Source organism: Mobula hypostoma, chromosome 8 (genome assembly GCF_963921235.1).
Source record: "Mobula hypostoma chromosome 8, sMobHyp1.1, whole genome shotgun sequence".
Taxonomy (NCBI): Eukaryota; Metazoa; Chordata; class Chondrichthyes; order Myliobatiformes; family Myliobatidae; genus Mobula; species Mobula hypostoma.
This window is the reverse complement of record NC_086104.1, coordinates 115,427,698-115,449,228: the sequence shown is the minus strand read 5'-3', so window position 1 is coordinate 115,449,228 and position 21,531 is coordinate 115,427,698. Positions and strand designations below refer to the sequence as shown.

General features: G+C 43.4%; 1 protein-coding gene across 5 annotated transcripts in view; it reads right to left on the bottom strand.

Moving 5' to 3' along the window:
- Positions 1-802: 802 nt before the first annotated feature.
- LOC134350861 (serine/threonine-protein phosphatase 2A 65 kDa regulatory subunit A alpha isoform-like) overlaps positions 803-21,531 on the bottom strand; it is a 140,182-nt gene continuing 119,453 nt past the window's right edge. For 2 of the 5 annotated variants that reach the window (XM_063056637.1, XM_063056639.1), the window contains 3 exons: positions 11,629-11,771; positions 10,502-10,593; positions 1,976-2,130 (listed from right to left, as the gene is read on the bottom strand). In XM_063056637.1, the coding sequence (XP_062912707.1) occupies positions 2,114-2,130; positions 10,502-10,593; positions 11,629-11,771 (252 nt within the window). In that variant the 3' untranslated portion in view covers positions 1,976-2,113. Of the gene's footprint in view, positions 2,131-10,501; positions 10,594-11,628; positions 11,772-21,531 lie in introns of all 5 variants that reach the window. The other 3 variants (XM_063056638.1, XM_063056635.1, XM_063056636.1) reach the window with 3 other exon arrangements.

Sequence of the window (21,531 nt, the reverse complement as noted above, 5' to 3'; positions counted from 1 at the left end):
TTGCCTGCGGAAGGCAGAGAGTGGTGTTGGAGGGAGTACATTCAGATTGGAGGATTGTGACTAGTGGTGTCCCACAAGGATCTGTTCTGGGACCTCTACTTTTCGTGATTTTTATTAACGACCTGGATGTGGGGGTAGAAGGGTGGGTTGGCAAGTTTGCAGATGACACAAAGGTTGGTGGTGTTGTAGATAGTGTAGAGGATTGTCAAATATTGCATAGGATGCAGAAGTGGGCTGAGAAGTGGCAGATGGAGTTCAACCCAGAGAAGTGTGAGGTGGTACACTTTGGAAGGACAAACTCCAAGGCAGAGTACAAAGTAAATGGCAGGATACTTGGTAGTGTGGAGGAGCAGAGGGATCTTGGGGTACATGTCCACAGATCCCTGAAAGTTGCCTCACAGGTGGATAGGGTAGTTAAGAAAGCTTATGGGGTGTTAGCTTTCATAAGTCGAGGGATAGAGTTTAAGAGTCGCGATGTAATGATGCAGCTCTATAAAACTCTGGTTAGGCCACACTTGGAGTACTGTGTCCAGTTCTAGTCACCTCACTATAGGAAGGACGTGGAAGCATTGGAAAGGGTACAGAGGAGATTTACCAGGATGCTGCCTGGTTTAGAGAGTATGCATTATGATCAGAGATTAAGGGAGCTAGGGCTTTACTCTTTGGAGAGAAGGAGGATGAGAGGAGACATGATAGAGATGTACAAGATAATAAGAGGAATAGATAAATTGGATAGCCAGCGCCTCTTCCCCAGGGCACCACTGCTCAATACAAGAGGACATGGCTTTAAGGTAAGGGGTGGGAAGTTCAAGGGGGATATTAGAGGAAGGTTTTTTACTCAGAGAGTTGTTGATGCGTGGAATGCACTGCCTGAGTCAGTGGTGGAGGCAGATACACTAGTGAAGTTTAAGAGACTACTGGACAGGTATATGGAGGAATATAAGGTGGGGGCTTATATGGGAGGCAGGGTTTGAGGGTCAGCACAACATTGTGGGCCGAAGGGCCTGTACTGTGCTGTACTATTCTATGTTCTATGAAAAGAAAAGGTTAGAGGATATGGGCCAAATGCAGACAAATGGGACTAGCTCAGATAGGAAACTTTCAGCATGGGCTGAAAGCCCATTTCTGTGCTGTCTGACTCCACAACTCTATGGTCAGCAAACATCCTTTTCCATACTGCTCTCCTCCAGTTGCTTAGCTGTGTGTAGGTAAGACCATAAGAAATAGGAATTAGGCCATTCAGCCCATCATGTCATTCCATCATGGCTGATCTATTATCCTTCTCAACCCCATTCTCTTGCCTTCGCCAGTAACCTTTGATATCCTGATTAATCAAGAACGTCTCAACTTCTGCTTTAAATATACCCAATGACTTGGCCTCCACAGCCATTCAAGGCAATGAATTCTACAGATTCATCACACTTTGGCTAAAGAAAGGAAGGTATCTTGGTCAGCATGTACCAAGTGGACTGAAGAGCCCGTTTTCGTGCAGTATAGCTCTAATTCCATCACTGATGGCAGTGTCTTTAGCTTCAGCCAGACTTCCCAAATTGCCCCATTCCACCTCCCTAGTCACCCCCCTCAAAACCTTCCTCAGAGAAACCCGTGCATTACTCGGCCAATGTCTTCATTGCAAAAGAGAGGGAAAGAGGCACAGCAATCTGAAGAAAACATTTGCATCTATCTTTATTAAACAACAGAACCTCGGTTCATTTTCTCTTTGGAACAGTAAACTTTTAAGGAAACAGATCACTTGTCAAATGCAAGGTTGCAACTTGAGGCAAAGAACAAGAGATAGCGAGGGGAGGGGAAACAAGGCAGGAGAAAGAGGGAAGAGAGCAGACAGCCAGATGGCAACATCATCACCAGGCACAGAACTGTAAACCACCTACTACGTGGTTAAGGAATGCACCTTGTGTGACTAGCAGCTTCCAACGATGGACACAACCACCTCCACCTCTCACTTTTCCTTCCCGGTGTGTGCGTCGGTACTGAGGAGGATCTGTCACCTGTCTTCGGGAATGTCCCAGAGTGCCCACTGACCGTCGATGTAACTTAGAAACACAAAATTTGAACTGTAGTGCCTGGCTTGGCTCCAGTACCCTGGCTGGTGTCAGTTCAGGCACAGCACTGGGGGAGGGAAAGAAATTCAGATTCAGAGTCATTGATTCATCATGTATATTGAAAAATACAGAGGAACACAACGAACATAGAAGGTTAGAAGGTCGGCACAACTCTAAGACCAATCTAACCCTTCCCTCAGCACAGCCCTCTACTTTTCTATCACCCATGTGCCTATCTAAAAGTCTCTAATGTATCTGCCTCTACCAACAGCTCCGGCAGCACATTCCGCGCACTTAACCATTATCTCTGACATCCCCTATTCTTTCTCCCAATCTATGCCTCTTCGTACTGGCCATTTCTGCTCCGGGAAAAAGACTCTGGCTGTCAACTTGATATCTGTCTCTTATCATCTTGTACGCCTCTAATAAGTCACCTCTCATCATCCTTCACTCCAAAGAGAAAAGCCTAGCTCACTCAACCTATCTTCATAAAATGTGCTCTCTAGTTCAGGCAGCATCCGGTAAATTTCTTCTGCACCCACTCTAAAGCTTCCACATTCTTCTTATAATGATGCGACCAGAACTGAACACAATACTCCAACTGTGATCTAACTAGAGTTTTATACAGGTACGATATTACCTCAAGGCTTCTTGTCCCCTGACTAATGAAGGACAACACAGTATTCACTTTCCAAACAGCTCTAACTTGTGCGGCAACTTTTGAGGCATCTATGGATGTGGGCCGCAAGATCCCTCTGTTTCTCCACACTGGCAGGAACCAACCAACACAGCCTGAGGATGCACTGGGGTGCACTGCACAAGTGGTGCTACACATTCTGGCACCAACAATACTCAGCAGAACAACACTAGCAAAACAACAGGAAAACAAGCCTGTTTCCTCCCTCCCACCACATACAGCAGGTTGGAGGGTCAATCAGCTCAGAACAGAGGTAAAGGTATTTGTCCCTCTGCTCCATGCCAGCCTTCTCCCAACCCTCTACCCCATCTCAGTAGCCCTCCATTCCTCCCCCTACATGTGTTTATCTAGCTTCCATGTAAATTGATCCCGCCTTCCAGGAGAAACCTGGAGTCTTGATCTCCCTGTGGACTTGCTAGTGACTGTCTCGTAACGAAGAACATCAATGTGTGGTGGCAGCCAAGCACCTGGCTCAGGGATGGGCTGATGAACAATAGTCACAGGTAGTAAAGAACAGACCCTTCCTGCAGAGGCTAGAACAAGCTGTTAGAGGAACTCAGCAAGTTGAGTGACATCCATAGGTGGGTGGGGGGTGGGGTGGGGAAAGACCATAAGACATAGGAGCAGAATTAGGCCATCTGGCACATCGAGTCTGCTCCGCCATTCAATCATGGCTGATCCTTTTTTTTAAAATCTCCTCCTCAACCCCAGTTCCCAGCCTTCTCCCCACAACCTTTGATGCCTGGAAGGAGGAGGGAGAGGAAAGACACTCGACTTTTTACATCAAGACCTTTCAACTGTCCATTCCCCCTCACAGATGCTGTCTGACCTGCTGAATTCCTCCAGCAATTTATTTTTTTTCCGGCTCCTTTTGAATACTTTCTGGTTGATGCACCCACTGTCTAACCTGTGGTGGCAACAATCCCGTTAAAAACATTGTCCTTGATTCCAATAGCTGTGTGGTCTACGCATTCCCCTCCTTCTCCATGAACCCCTATATCCTTCCCTGTCTCTGTTACCCCTTTACAGTGATAAAATTTATGCATCCAGTTATAACCTTAGATTAGGATGACAGAACCCTGACCTGAATCACTAACTTTGTCCCCCTCTGTCACAATTACAGTGCTTATAAAAAGCATTCACCCGCTTTGGAAGTTATCATGTTTTACGACATTGAATCACAGTAGATTTAATTTGCTTTTTTTTTGACACTAATCAACAGAAAGACTTTTGTGTCAAAGTGAAAACAGTTCTCTACAAAGTAATTTTATTAATTACAAATATAAAGCACAAAAGTATTCACCCCCTTCAAGTCAGTATTTAGTAGATGCACCTTTAGCCTTGAGTCTGTGTGGATAAGTCTCTTTCAGCTTTACACATCAGGACACTGCAATTTTTCCCTATTCTTTACAAAAGTGCGAAAGCTCTGTCAGATTGCATGGGGGTCGTGAGTGAACAGCCCTTTTCCAGTCCAGCCACAAATTCTCAATTGGATTGAGGTCTGGACTCTGACTTGGCCACTCCAGGATATTAACTTTGTTGTTTTTAAGCCATTGGATTTACCTTTGGGGTCATTGTCTTGCAGGAAAACAAATCCTCTCCTTAAGTCACAGTTCTCTTGCCGACTGCATCAGGATTTCCCTGTATTTTGCTGCATTCATTTTACCCTCTACCTTCACAAGCCTTCCAGGGCCTGCTGCAGTGAAGCATCCGCACAGCATGATGCAGCTACCACTATGCTTCATGGTAAGGATGGTGTGTTTCTGATGATGTGCGGTGTTCTCCTTTTCTCTTTGCCACTCTCCCACTCTCCCATAAAATTACAACTGGTGAAGCACCCAGGCAACAGTTTTTATATGTGCAGTTTCTCCCATCTCAGCCTCTGAACCTTGTTGCTCCTCCAGAGTTGTCATTGGTCTCTTGGTAGTCTCCCTCATGGTCATTCAGTTTTGGAAGATGGCCTGTTCTAAGCAGATTTACAGCTGTGCCATATTCTTTCTATTTCTTGATGATTGACTTAACTGTACCCCAAGGGATATTCAGTGTCTTGGAAATTTTCTTGTATCCATCTCCTGACTTGTGTTTTTCAATAACCTTTTTGAGGAGTTGCTTGAAGTGTTCTTTTGTCTTCATGGTGTATTTTTTGCCAGGATACTGACTCACCAGCAGTTGAACCTTCCAGATACAGGTGTATTCTTACTACAATCAGTTGAAACACCTTGACTATACACAGGTCTTCAAAAACAGAACTTAATGACGTGACTTCTAAAACCAACTGGCTGCACCAGTGATGATTTGGTGTGTCATATCAAGGGCGGGTGGGGGGGGGAATTAATGCTTAGGCAATTAATTATTTTGTGTCTGATTTTTGTAATTAATTTAGATCACCTTGTAGAGATCTGCTTTCACTTTGATGCAAAAGAGCCTTCTTGGTTGATCAGTGTCAAATAAAGCCAAATTAAATCCACTGTGATTCAATGTTGTAAAACAATAAAAGATGACAACTTCCAAGGGAGTGAATACCTGAAGGTGTTTCTCTTGTGCTTTTAGACACCATCTCCACACCTGTCCTGCTGAACCCTTTAAAGTGATACACAATAGTACAAATCGTGACAATGCCAAGCAGAAGGAGGAGTAATTGTGGTTAACCCCACTGTAGATCATGGCTCACTGAGACCCTACAAATCCTGTTTGGCGAGGATCATGTAGAGGAAGAGGGTTCCTGAGGATGAGCTCTCAGCTTCTCTGTAATCCTTTGGGAAGAGATCCTTAGCTGCTCATCTACCTGGAGTGGGAACCAGGTCCCTCTTACAAACAAGAGAAAATCTGCAGATGCTGGAAATCCGAGCAACACACACAAAATGCTGGAGGAACTCAGCAGGTCAGACAGCATCTAGGAGAAGAGTACAGTCAATGTTTTGGGCCGAAACCCTTTGGCAGGACTCCTCCAGCATTTTGTGTGTGTTACCAGGCCCCTTTGTTCGGATCTATGTATTAAACGTTTATACTCCCTTTCCACACACGTCTGCTCCAAAGAAAATTCTCTCAGCCAAACCCCTGAGACTGGAGTTCTCAAACTCAGCCAACACCCTCACCAATCTCTGCTCCCTCTTTGCTGACAATCAGGTTAAATAAATAAAAAAGACATTATATGTCACATGTACATTGAAACATACAGTGTGCGTCAATGACCTATACAGTCCTTGGACGTGCGCTAGGCAACATAGAAGGGTTGCCATACTTCCAGTGCCAACATAGTATGGCCACAACTTAATAATCTTAACCTGTACTGTACGCCTTTGGAATGCAGAGGAAACTGGAGCACCCAGAGGAAACCGATGTAGTCACAGGTAGAAGGTACAAACTCCTTACAGACAATGGTGGGAACTGAACTCCAAACACTGCTGTTGTAAAGTGTTACACTGACCTCTACACTATGCCACCTAATGTTTGTCAAGAACCTCACTCTCCTAATCCACCTCCCTCTTGGTTCAAGTATTTTTACCATTTTCCACCTCTGCAGGTGAAGAGAGGCTGGGTCAGGACATGGGAGCTGATTACAGAGTTATATAGAGCACACAGAAGGCTTGCCTTCATTGGTCAGGGCAGTGAATACAAGGGTAAGAAATCAATGTTGTACCTGTGTAAAGCTTTGCTGAGTTTTGCATTTGGACTTCTATGTGTAATTCTGGTCACCCCATTACAGGAAGAATGTGCAGGCTTTGGAGGGTTCAGAAGATGTGTACTAAGATGTTGTCTGGGTTAGAAGGCATGAGCCATAAGGAGACGTTGGACAAACTTGGGTTGTTTTCTCTGAAGCAGTTGAGGCTGATGGGAGATCTGAAACAGGCATAGACAGCTGATATCCTTTTCTCCAAGGGTTGAATAATCTAATACTGGAGGACAAGCATTTAAGGTGAGAGGGGAAGGGAAATGTATAAATCTATAAGAGACACAGACGGGGCAGATATCAGAGTTTTTATTACAAGGGGGGAAACCAGAAACATTAAAAGGCAGAAGGGGCTCCAAGAGATCACCAACTACAAGAAACCATTCTCCCAGGCTGTGGAGAACCATCAACTGGCTGACGATCTGAACAAGTTTTATTGTAGATTCGACACCTTCATTCCCCCCAGCCAAAACACAGACCTACCTGCAACCCCCATCATCCATCACCCCGACATCTCAGTACCCGCTTTCTCACCCCACATTACAAAAACTGCTCCCCCCACCCCCCTTCACTTCAACCCTCTTGTACCTGCACTCAGGATCTGTGACAGGGAGGTGAGTCAGCTGTTCTGGAGGCAGAAAACCAGGAAAGCGCCAGGCCCAGACGGCGTGTCGCCCTCCTGCCTGAAGACCTGCACTGATCAGCTGGTCCCCATCTACACACGGATCTTCAATAGATCAATGGAGCTATGTGAAGTCCCTCATTGCTTCAAGCGCTCCATTATCATTCCAGTCCCTAAGAAACCCACTATCAAGGGACTAAATGACTACAGGCCTGTTGCCTTGGCATCTGTGGTCATGAAGTCCTTTGAGAGACTAGTGTTGGCTCACCTGAAGGACATCACAGGCCCCCTGCTGGACCCCTGCAGTTTGCTTATCGGGCAAATAGGTCAGTGGATGATGCAGTCAACATGGGACGGCATTACACACTACAACACCTCGACAACCCAGGAACTTCTGCGAGGGTCCTGTTTGTTTGCTTCTGCTCAGCATTCAACACCATCGTCCCAGAAGTCCTCCACTCCAAACTCACCCAGCTCACTGTCTCCCCCGCCATCTGTCAGTGGATCACAAACTTCCTGACTGACAGGGTGCAGCAAGTAAGGCTGGGGAGTATCATTTCTAGCACCCGGACAATCAGTACCGATGCCCCCCAGGGATGTGTGCTCTCCCCACTGCTCTTCTCCCTTTACACTAATGACTGCACCTCACAGGATCCATCTGTTAAACTCCTGAAGTTTGCAGATGACAGAACCGTCACTGGCCTTATCCGAGACGGTGATGAGTCTGCATACCGACGGGTGGTGGAACGGCTGGCCCTCTGGTGTGGTCAGAACAATCTGGAGCTAAATATGCTCAAGACTGTGGAGATGACAGTGGACTTCAGGAGGAGCCCCCCAATACTCCCCCCACTCACTATACTCAGCAGTATTGTGTCTGCTGTGGAGATCTTCAGGTTTCTGGGTGTCACAATCTCCCAGGACCTGAAGTGGACACCCAACACGGACACTCTTATCAAAAAGGCTCAGCAGAGGTTGTATTTCCTACGTCAACTCAGGAAGTACAACCTGTCTCAGGAGCTGCTGATCCAATTCTATTCAGGAATAATCCAGTCTGTTCTCTGTTCGTCCATCACTGTCTGGTTTGGATCAGCTACCAAACAAGACAAGAATAGACTCCAAAGAACCGTCAGGGCTGCGGAAAGGATTATTGGTGTGAAGCTGCCCTCAATCCAGGACTTGTATGCATCTCGAGTCAGGAAGCGAGCAAGCAGCATCACTGTAGACCCATCACACCCTGGACATCACCTGTTCCAACTCCTTCCTTCTGGTAGGCGCTTTAGATCACTGTATGCCGGGACAAATAGGTACAAGAACAGTTTCCTTCCGTATGCCATCAGTCTTATGAACACTTGAATTTTAGTCTTTTATAAACCAAGTCCACCTGTACATACACAGGTATACCTCATTGTATATAGTTCACAATTATTTGCACTATTGTTTTGTTTAGTTTTTGATTCTGTACAGTGAGAGCTCAGGGAAACCGGCATCAAATTCCCTGTATGTGTCCATACATACATAATAAAGGATTCTGATTCTGATTTTAAGGTGAGTCAGGGAAAGTTTAAAGGAGATGTGCAAGGCAAGATCTTAGTTATAGAGTAGTAGGAGCCTGGAATGTACTGCCAAAGTTGATGGTGAAGGCAATTAAGGGGCTGTTATATAGGCATATGAATGAAAATAATATGGATCATGTAAAAGGATTCCATTTGGTTAGGCACTGTGTTTGACACAGATATCATGAGACAAAGGTCCTGTTCCTGTTCTATATTTAGCACAGATACAGAGTCCTTGATACACTGCCTGTGTCAACCATTACACACCAATGAAAATTAATCCCACTTTTTCACTTACCTTATGCCCAACAACAAATGAAGCATGATCTCCAGCAACCAACCTACAGTGGGGGGGGGGGGTGGACGGTAGCACTGGCTCATTAACTCACTGACTCAGGATGAAAACAGAACTCCAAGAAAACCTATGGGGTGATGGGGTGACAGGGAGAATGCAAATATGGGGTGATGGGGTGACAGAGAGAATGCAAATGCTCCACAAAAAGAATCCGGATGTTGGGATTGAATTTGGGTGTCTGACTCAGGACGGCAGCAGTGCTCCACAATTCAATATTGTGCTTCATATCCCATTCACCCCATTCCCAGCCCCGAGAACTCACAAAAGTGAGGACATACCTGCAACACACAGGACAACGTACTGCATCTCACATCCGATCAACCCATCCTAACAGTTCCACCCATTACCCACCCACATCAGATCAAACCCCCTCCAATCCCAACCATTACTCACCCACATCCAATCACCCCTCTCCCTCTCCACAGTTCCCCTGTTACCCACCGACATCCAATCACCCCTCCCACAGTACCATTCCCCCACCACATCCAATCACTCCCTCCCTTCCTCACAGTACCATTACCCACCCACATCCAATCACCCCTCCCCTCCCCACAGTTCTCCTCGTTCCCCACCCACAACCAATCACCTCTTTCTCTCCCCACAGTTTGCCCTGTTACCCACCCACATCCAATCACCCTCTCCTCCTCCCAACAGTACCGTTCCCCACACCCGATCATGTCCTTATTCCACACATTCGACTTTCTCGTCCCTCCTCTGCCTTGCCTGACTAACCCTATATTCCCCACATGTGATCCTCCACCCACTTCAGGATGCTGCCTGGATTAGACTGCATATCCCATGTCAGGATGTGAGTGAGCTCAGGCTTTTGTGTTTGGAGCTAAGGAGGATGAGAAAAGATGTAGGTGTACACGATGATCAGATGTATTGAGAGTGACCAGTGTGACCAGGCTGAACTGGCTAGTAGAAGAGAGCATAATATTTTTGTCTGCAAGTATAGTGGGGGATGTCAGAGGTTGTGGGTTTTTAATTTCCAGACTAGTAGGTGTAGGGAATGCGCTGACGTGGTGGTGACAGAATTCATTCGAGAGACTCTTAGAAAGGCAGATGAATAAAAGAAAAATGATGTTCTCCATGGGGGGGGGGAAGAGTTAGAGTGATCTTGGAGTAGGTTTAAATGTTGGCACAACATCATGTGATGTAAGGCGTGTATTGTACTGTTGTGTTCTATGTTCCTCACATTACCATCTCACTTCATTTCCCACCTTCCCCACCTTCAATCAGCCCACCTCCACCCCAAACAAACATTTTCCCACCCCTTCCTCCCACAAATACCTTCCTTCCCTGAAGCACATTTTACCCACCCCCATCCCAATCACTCATCTTCTGCCCAGACATGAACCACCTGGTCACCTGCTCCTTCCCATTCCAACTCCAACATCCTACATCTCCCCTAACCAGCAAGCATACATGTGGTCACCTCCACTCTCCCTCATCCTTGGGTCACATATTTACCCCCTTCTCCTGCTTTCTGGGCTTATCCCCACCAGCATCCTGCCCACTCCCAGCCACCATACACTCACCGATCAATGCTTCCTGAGCAAAGTATTTCACGTCTATATCCTGGTCTCGCCATAACTTGTCCAGCACCATCTTAACATCATTTTGTAGTGTGCTGTGTCATCAAAGAAGAATAATCAGGGCTTAAAGCAGCTTCTTGTAACAAGTTCTCACATCAGTTAGAGTCATACAGCACAGAAACAGGCTCTTTAGCCTAACTGGTTCATGTGGACCACAGCATTCCCTGCTAGCCCCAGCAGCTTGCATTCAGCCCATAACACTTCAAACCCCTCCCCTAAATGTACCTATCCAAATACCTCTTAAATGTTGCAATTGTACCCTCCTTCACCACTTTCGCTGGCAGTTCATATGAGGTACTCCCTCAAAGATGCTCCCTCTCAATCTCTTTTAAATGTCACCCCTCTTATATACTCGCCACAAATATGACAAAGTATCGCAGCTGTTGCAACTACTTTATTATGAGTACACACAATATGCTATGTGTGTACAGCATGCACATCAATGTGATCGCAAATTGATATATGTAATGCATAGAATGGTGTGTGTGTGGCCTGGCCCACTGTAACCTACGATCACCTTCTATACTATACACAACTCCAACAGCCTTCGAGTCATCCACCCTTCCACTTCCTTATCAAAGTCATTTACAGAAATCAAAAAGATCAAGGTCCTAGAACATCCCTGCGAAACAGCACTGGTCACCAGATATACTCCATCTACTACCGCCACCTGTTATTCAGTTTGGAATCAGTACAGCTAAGTTTCCCTGGATCCCATGCCTCATGACTTTCTGAATGAGCCTGCTGTAAGGTAACTCCTTACACTACTCTACCTTCATGAATATGTCTTGTCACATCCTTGAAAAATTCAATCATACTCTGGAGGCTATACTAAGTACAGCATGAATATAAAGGTGGCTAGGAAAGAGCAGGTGGCAGCCCCTGTTGTGTGGGATCTCTCGCAGGGCCAGTGTCTAACGGGTGGCCAGGATCCAGTCTGGGGACTGGGCTGATGATCTGCGGACAGAGCCGGAGCTGGGGGAAGGAGCACTTTTCCAAGCTTCTGGGAGGGCCTCAGCTCGCCATGCATGAGGGACGGAGGTGGAGGGGAGGAGCAGGGCTCTACTTGCTTTTTGTCAAGGGTAGGCCCAATCATCTGGAGCGTCTTGGCTACGTTGAAGCGGACATTGGCCACAGCATCGCCGGACATTCGCAGAACGGTAGGCAGCATCAGCTTGGTGGTGATGTCCTTCCCGCACACGTCGTATAGAACCTGGACAGAAGGCAGAAGAGATTTATTGAACCTTTCCAGGTGAGGGATCCTAGACTGGGGAAGGTATGGCCACTCTCCTTGGGGATTTGAAAGTGATCATTGTGTGTGCAGACAGAGGAGATAGAAACTGTTCCACAGGTACCGAGGGGTCAGGAAGGGCACAAAGCTAGTTCAGTACTTGTGATTGTGAAGTTTTATGCTTTGGTAGAAAGTGTGAAAGGAGGCAATGTAAACTGGAGCAACACAAAATAGTGTTGGAGGAACACAGCAGGTCAGACAGCATCTCTGGAAAGGAATGAACAGTTGATGTTTCAAGCCAAGACCTTTCAGAAGAAAATAATTAGCTATATTTGTTACATATACTTAGAAACATACAGTAAAATGCATCATTTGCATCAACAACTAACACAATCTGGAGATGTGCTGGGGTACATCTTCAGGGGCCAACATAACATGCCCACAATTTAATAACCCTAAAGAGTACGTTTTTGGAACGTGGAAGGAAACTGGAGTGAATGAGGGAAACCAATGCATTCATAGGGAAAACATACAAACTCCTTACAGACAACAGCAGTAATAGAGCTGTGGTGCTGTAAAGTATAATATTAACCGTTACATTACCATGCTGTGCTTCATCAGCACTGGAAAAGCAGGGGGCGGAAGCCAAAACATAAGGGCAAGGGAGGAGCAGGATCTGGCAGGTGATAGGTGAATCCAAGTGAGAGGGTGAAGGGCAGGAAGGTGGAGAACATAATTCTAATAGGAAGGATTCTGGCACCTCTGTGCATGGTTCACTTAAAATGGTTGAACAGTTTCAGGATCCTGAGCTTTGTAGAGGCAGAGGGAACAAGATAACAATGAAGAACTTCTAAATTGTGATTCATCTACAACTGGAGCAGATGGCCCAAACTGGGCACCACACTTCTGGAAAGCTGTGTAGGCATCAAGAAGAGACTGATCGCAATGACTGCAGTGATGAGGGACTTCAATGATGTGGGTACATTACAGAAGCTGGGGTTGCTCTTTGTTCGAGCACAGGGAACTTAACAGGGGAATAAGAAACAGATTCGTAAGGCATGGTATCTTGACCTTCAGAACAACTCATTCACGATAACCAAACTGCCTCCTATTTACCTGCAGCTGTTCTATATTCCTCTAAGTCTTTCCTATGTACCTGTCCATACCTTTTAAATGTTGCAATTGTCCCCATCACCACTACCTCCTCAGGCAGATATGCCACATACCCACCACCCTCTGGATGATAAAATTGCTACTCAGATTCCCTTTAAATCTCACTCCCACTACCTCAAATCTAGGTTTAGACTTCCCTACCAGGGGAAAAGACTGTGACCATCCACGTTATCTGTGCCCCTCATGATTTTTGTATACCACTGTGAGCAGAAAAAAAATTGCTCCTTCAAAGTTTACCTTAACCCTCTAGATTTAGGCTACCCTACCTTGGGGAATGACCATCATCATCAGAGATATCAAGGGCTTGAGGGGATTCAGGAAATTTCCAAAGATACCGAGATAAATAATGTAGTGTTCTAACCCAAAACGTTAATGGTGCCCTCCATGGATTATTTCATCTTTTTACAAACGTTACCAGGAATAAAGAACTCCAGCACAATGGAGATCCTGGAATAGCTGTGTATGGGTCAAAGGGCTGGCCAGGTTAAAGGGACGTAGACTGAGTTACGCATTGTACAAATTAATGGGACATAGACTGAGTTATGCATTGTACAGGTTAAAAGGACGTAGACTGAGTTGTAGATTGTTCAGGTTAAAGGGACATAGACTGAGTTACGCATTGTACAGACTAAAGGGACATAGACTGAGTTATACATCGTACAGATAAAAGGGACATAGACTGAGTTGTACATTGGACAGGTTAAAGGGACATAGACTGAGATATGCGTTGTACAGATTAAAGGGACATAGACTGAGTTGTACATTGTTCAGGTTAAAGGAACATAGACTGAGTTGTACATTGTACATGTTAAAGGGACACAGACTGAGTTACGCATTGTACAGATAAAAGGGAAATAGACTGAGTTACACATTATACAGGTTAAAGAGACATGGACTGAGATGTACATTGTACAGGTTAAAGGGACATAGACAGAGTTACGCATTGTAAAGGTTAAAGGGACATAGACTGAGTTACGCATTTTTCAAGTTAAAGGGACACAGACTGAGTTGTACATTGTACAGATTAAAGGGACTTAAACTGAGCTGCACATTGTACATTTTGAAGGGACACTGACTGAGTTACGCATTGTACAGGTTAAAGGAACATAGACTGAGTTGTACATTGTACAGGTTAAAGGGACATGGACTGAGTTACACATTGTAACAGGTTAAAGGGACATAGACTGAGTTACGCATTTTTCAGGTTAAAGGGACACAGACTGAGTTATACATTGTACAGGTTAAAGGGACAGGGACTGATTTGAACATTGTACAGGTTAAAGGGACATGGACTGAGTTACACATTGTAACAGGTTAAAGGGACATAGACTGAGTTGTAGATTGTTCAGGTTAAAGGGACATAGACTGAGTTACGCATTATACAGGTTAAAGGGGAATAGACTGAGTTACGCATTGTACAGATTAAAGGGACATAGACTGAGTTGCACATTGCACAAGTTAAAGGGACATAGACTGAGTTACGCATTGTACATGTTAAAGGGACACAGACTGAGTTACGCATTATACAGGTTAAAGGGACATAGACTGAGTTGTACATTGTACAGGTTAAAGGGACAGAGACTGAGTTACACATTGTACAGGTTAAAGGGACAGAGACTGAGTTGCACATTGCACAAGTTAAAGGGACATAGACTGAGTTACGCATTGTACATGTTAAAGGGACACAGACTGAGTTACGCATTATACAGGTTAAAGGGACATAGACTGAGTTGTACATTGTACAGGTTAAAGGGACATAGACTTAAGTGTACATTGTAAAGGTTAAAGGGACAGAGACTGAGTTACACATTGTACAGGTTAAAGGGACAGAGACTGAGTTGTTCATTGTACAGGTTAAAGGACATAGACTGAGTTACGCATTGTTCAAGTCAAAGGGACATAGACTGAGTCGTAGATTGTTCAGGTTAAAGGGATTATAGACCGATTTACGCATTATACAGGTTAAAGGGAGATAGACTGAGTTGCAGATTGTTCAGGTTAAAGGGACATAGACTGAGTTGTAGATTGTTCAGGTTAAAGGGATAAAGACCGATTTACGCATTATACAGGTTAAAGGGACATAGACTGAGTTGTACATTGCACGTGTTAAAGGGACATAGACTGAGTTACGCATTGTACAGGTTAAAGGGACATTGACTGAGTTATGTATTATAGAGGTTAAAGGGACATAGACTGATTGACGCATTATAAAGGTTAAAGTGACATAGACTGAGTTGTACATTGTACAGGTTTAAAGGAAAGAGACTGAGTTGTACATTGTACAGTTTAAAGGGACAGAGACTGAGTTGTATATAGTACAGGTTAAAGGGACTTAGACTGAGTAACGCATTATACAGATTAAAGGGACAGAGACTGATTTGTACATTGTACAGGTTAAAGGGACATGGACTGAGTTACACATTGTACAGGTTAAAGGGACATAGACTGAGTTGAATATTGTACATGTTGAAGGGACATAGACTGAGTAAAGTATTATACAGTTTAAAGGGACAGAGACAGAGTTGTACATTGTACAGGTTAAAGGAACTTCGACAGAGTTACGCATTTTTCAGGTTAAAGGGACACAGACTGAGTTGTATAATGTACAGGTTAAAGGGACAGAGACTGATTTGTACATTGTACAGGTTAAAGGGACATGGACTGAGTTACACATTGTACAGGTTAAAGGGACATAGACTGAGTTGTAGATTGTTCAGGTTAAAGGGACATAGACTGTGTTACGCATTATACAGGTTAAAGGGACAGAGACTGAGTTACGCATTGTACAGATTAAAGGGTATTAGACTGAGTTGTACATTGTACATGTTAAAGGGACATAGACTGAGTAATACATTATACAGATTAAAGGGACAGAGACTGAGTTACGCATTGTACAGGTTAAAGGAACATAGACTGAGTTACACATTGTACAGGTTAAAGGGACATAGACTGAGTTGTACATTGTTCAGGTTAAAGGGACATAGACTGAGCTACGCATTGTACAGGTTCAAGGGACATAAACTGAGTTGTAGATTGTTCAGGTTGAAGGGACATAGACTGAGTTACGCATTATACAGCTTAAAGGGACATAGACTGAGTTACGCATTTCACAGGTTAAAGGGACATAGACTGAGATAGGCATTATACAGGTTAAAGGGACAGATACTGAGTTGTACATTGTACAGGTTGAAGGGACATAAACTGAGTTGTATATTGTACAGGTTAAAGGGACATGGAGTGAGTTACATATTGTACAGGTTAACGGGACATAGACTGAGTTACGCATTATACAGGTTAAAGGGACAGATACTGAGTTGTATATTGCACAGGTTAAAGGGACAGAGACTGAGTTGTACATTATACAGGTTAAAGGGACATGGACTGAGTTACACATTGTACAGGTTAAAGGGACATAGACTGAGTTGTAGATTGTTCAGCTTAAAGGGACATAGTCTGAGCTACGCATTGTACAGGTTAAAGGGACATAGACTGAGTTGTAGATTGTTCAGGTTGAAGGGACATAGACTGAGTCACGCATTATACAGGTTAAAGGGACAGATATTGAATTGTACATTGTACAGGTTGAAGGGACATAAACTGAGTTGTATATTGTACAGGTTAAAGGGACATGGACTGAGTTACACATTGTACAGGTTAAAGGGACATCGACTGAGTTACGCATTTGTAAAGGTTAAAGGGACATAGACTGAGTTACGCATTCTACAGGTTAAAGGAACATCGACTGAGTTGTAGATTGTTCAGATTAAAGGGACAGAGACTGAGTTGTACATTGTACAGGTTAAAGGGACATAGACTGAGCTACGCATTGTACAGGTTAAAGGGACATAGACTGAGTTGTAGATTGTTCAGGTTAAAGGGACATAGACCGAGTTATGCATTATACAGGTTAAAGGGACATAGACTGAGTTACGCATTTCACAGGTTAAAGGGACATAGACTGAGTTACGCATTATACAGGTTAATTGGACATAGACTGAGTTACGCATTATACAGTTTAAAGGGACATTGACTGAGTTATGCATTATACAGGTTAAAGGGACATAGACTGAGTTGTACATTGATCAGGTTAAAGGGACACAGACTGAGATACACATTGTACAGGTTAAAGCGACATAGACTGAGTTGTAGATTGTTCAGTTTAAAGGGACAGACTGAGTTACGCATTATACAGGTTAAAGGGACATAGACTGAGTTGTACATTGTACAGGTTAAAGGGACATAGACTGAGTTATGCATTGTACAGATTAAAGGGACATAGACTGAGTTGTAGTAGTTCAGGATAAAGGGACATGGAGTGAGTTATGTATTATACAGGTGAAAAGGACAGAAACTGAGTTACGCATTATACAGGTTAAAGGGACAGAGACTGAGTTGCAGATTGTTCAGGTTAAAGGGACTTAGACTGAGTTACGCATTATACAGATTAAAGGGACAGAGACTGATTTGTACATTGTACAGGTTAAAGAGACATAAACTGAGTTGTAGATTGTTCAGGTTAAAGGGTCAGAGACTGAGTTGTATATTGTACAGGTTAAAGGGACATGGACTGAGTTACGCATTTCACAGGTTAAACGGACATAGAATGAGTTACGCAATATATAGGTTAAAGGGACTGAGACTGAGTTGTATATTGTACAGGTTAAAGGGACATAGACTGAGTTGTAGATTGTTCAGGTTAAAGGGACTTCAACTGAGTTACGCATTATACAGATTGAAGGGACAGAGACTGATTTGTACATTGTACAGCTTAAAGGGACATGGACTGAGTTGAAAATTGTATATGTTGAAGGGACATAGACTGAGTAAAGTATTATACAGATTAAAGGGACAGAGACTGAGTTGTACATTGTACAGGTTAAAGGGACATAGACTGATTTGTACATTGTACAGGTTAAAGGGACATGGACTGAGTTACACATTGTACAGGTTAAAGGGACATAGACTGAGTTGTAGAATGTTCAGGTTAAAGGGACATAGACTGTGTTATGCATTATACAGGTTAAAGGGACATAGACTGAGTTACGCATTGTACAGATTAAAGGGTATTAGACTGAGTTGTACATTGTACATGTTAAAGGGACAGAGAGACTGAGTTGTACATTGTACAGGTTAAAGGGACATAGACTGAGTTGAACATTGTACAGGTTAAAGGGACAGAGACTGAGTTGCATATTGTACAGGTTAAAGGGACAGAGACTGAGTTGCATATTGTACAGTTTAAAGGGACATAGACTGAGTTGAACATTGTACAGGTTAAAGGAACATAGACTGAGTTGTACATTGTACAGGTTAAAGGGACAGAGACTGAGTTGTACATTGTACAGGTTAAAGGGACATAGACTGAGTTACGCATTATACAGGTTAAAGGGACATAGACTGAGTTACGCATTATACAGGTTAAAGGGAAATAGACTGAGTTGTACATTGTTCAGGTTAAAGGGACACAGACTGAGATACGCATTGTACGGGTTAAAGGGACATAGACTGAGTTGTAGATTGTTCAGGTTAAAGGGACATAGACTGAGTTGTAGATTGTTCAGGTTAAAGGGACATAGACTGAGTTACGCATTATACAGATTAAAGGGACATAGACTGAGTTACGCATTATACAGGTTAAAGGGACATAGACTGAGTTACGCATTGTACAGATTAAAGGGACATAGACTGAGTTCTACATTGCACATGATAAAGGGACATAGACTGAGTTACGCATTATAAAGGTGAAAGTGACATAGACTGAGTTGTACATTGTACAGGTTAAAAGGAAAGAGACTGAGTTACGCATTATACAGGTTAAAGGGACACAGACTGAGTTGTACATTGTTCAGGTTAAAGGGACACAGACTGAGATACGCATTTTACAGGTTAAAGGGACACAGACTGAGATAAGCATTTTACAGGTTAAAGGGACATAGACTGAGTTGTACATTGTACAGGTTAAAGGGACATAGACTGAGTTGCAGATTGTTCAGGTTAAAGGGACAAAGACTGAGTTGTACATTGTACAAGTTAAAGGGACATAGACTGAGTTGTTTATTGTACAGGTTGAAGGACACAGACTGAGTTACGCATAGTTCAGATCTAAGGGACATAGTGTGAGTTGTAGATTGTTCAGGTTAAAGGGATATAGACCGATTTACGCATTATACAGGTTAAATGGACATAGACTGAGTTGCACATTGTACAGGTTAAAGGGACATAGACTGAGTTATACATTCTACATGTTAAAGGGACATAGATTGAGTTACGCATTGTACATGTTAAAGGAACATAGACTGAGTTACGCATTATACAGGTTTTAAAGGAGATCGACTGAGTTGTACATTGGACTGGTTAAAGAGACACAGACTGAGTTATGCATTGTACAGGTTAAAGGGACATAGACTGAGTTACGCATTGTACAGGTTAAAGGGACATAGACTGAGTTGTAGATTGTTCAGGTTAAAGGGACATAGACCGAGTTACGCATTATACAGGTTAAAGGGACATAGACTGAGTTACGCATTTCACAGGTTAAAGGGACATAGACTGAGTTACGCATTATACAGGTTAAAGGGACATAGACTGAGTTACGCATTATACAGTTTAAAGGGACATTGACTGAGTTATGCATTATACAGGTTAAAGGGACATAGACTGAGTTGTACATTGATCAGGTTAAAGGGACTTAGACTGAGTTACGCATTATACAGATTAACGGGACAGAGACTGATTTGTACATTTTACAGGTTAAAGGGACATAAACTGAGTTGTAGATTGTTCAGGTTAAAGGGTCAGAGACTGAGTTGTATATTGTACAGGTTAAAGGGACATGGACTGAGTTACACATTGTACAGGTTAAAGGGACATAGACTGAGTTACGCATTATACAGGTTAAAGGGACATAGACTGAGTTACGCATTTCACAGGTTAAACGGACATAGAATGAGTTACGCAATATATAGGTTAAAGGGACTGAGACTGAGTTGTATATTGTACAGGTTAAAGGGACATAGACAGAGTTGCAGATTCTTCAGGTTAAAGGGATATGGACTGTACTCGGCATTATACAGGTTAAAGGGACATAGACTGAGTTACGCATTTCACAGGTTAAAGGGACATAGACTGAGTTACGCATTATACAGGTTAAACGGACATCGACTGAGTTGTACATTGTTCAGGTTAAAGGGACTTAGACTGAGTTACGCATTATACAGATTAAAGGGACAGAGACTGATTTGTACAGTGTACAGGTTAAAGGGACATGGATTGAGTTACGCATTGTACAGGTTAAAGGGACATAGACTGAGTTACGCATTGTAAAGGTTAAAGGGACATAGACTGAGTTGCAGATTGTTCAGGTTAAAGGGACAGAGACTGAGCTGTACATTGTACAGGTTAAAGCGACATAGACTGTATTGTACATAGTACAAGTTAAACGGACATAGACTGAGTTATGCATTGTACAGGTTAAAGGGACATAGACTGAGTTGTAGATTGTTCAGGTTAAAGGGATACAGACCGATTTACGCAGTATACAGGTTAAAGGGACACAGACTGAGTTATGCATTGTACAGGTTAAAGGGCCATAGACTAAGATGCACATTGTACAGGTTAAAGGGACAGGTACGGAGTTGTAAATTGTACAGGTTAAAGGTACATAGACTGAGTTGTACATTTTACAGGTTAAAGGGACAGAGACTGCGTTGTATATTATACACGTTAAAGGGACATAGACTGAGTTAGGCATTGTACCGCGTAAAGAAACATAGACTGAGTTGTAGATTGTTCAGGTTAAAGGGACATAGTCTGAGTTAGGCATTGTACAGGTTAAAGTTACATAGACAGAGTTGCAGATTTTTCAGGTTAAAGGGACACAGACTGAGCTAGGCATTGTACAGGTTAAAGGGGCATAGACTGAGTTGTAGATTGTTCAGGTTAAAGGGACATCGACTGAGTTGTAGATTGTTCAGGTTAAAGGGACAGAGACTGAGTTGTACATTGTACAGGTTAAAGGGACATAGACTGAGTTGTACATTGTTCAGGTTAAAGGGACTTAGACTGAGTTACGCATTATACAGATTAAAGGGACAGAGACTGATTTGTATAGTGTACAGGTTAAAGGGACATGGATTGAGTTAGGCATTATACAGGTTAAAGGGACATAGACTGAGTTACGCATTATACAGGTTAAACGGACATAGACTGATTTGTACAGTGTACAGGTTAAAGGGACATGGATTGAGTTACGCATTGTACAGGTTAAAGGGACATAGACTGAATTACGCATTGTAAAGGTTAAAGGGACATAGACTGAGTTGCAGATTGTTCAGGTTAAAGGGACTTAGACTGAGTTACGCATTATACAGATTAAAGGGACAGAGACTGATTTGTACATTGTACAGGTTAAAGAGACATAAACTGAGTTGTAGATTGTTCAGGTTAAAGGGTCAGAGACTGAGTTGTATATTGTACAGGTTAAAGGGACATGGACTGAGTTATGCATTTCACAGGTTAAACGGACATAGAATGAGTTACGCAATATATAGGTTAAAGGGACTGAGACTGA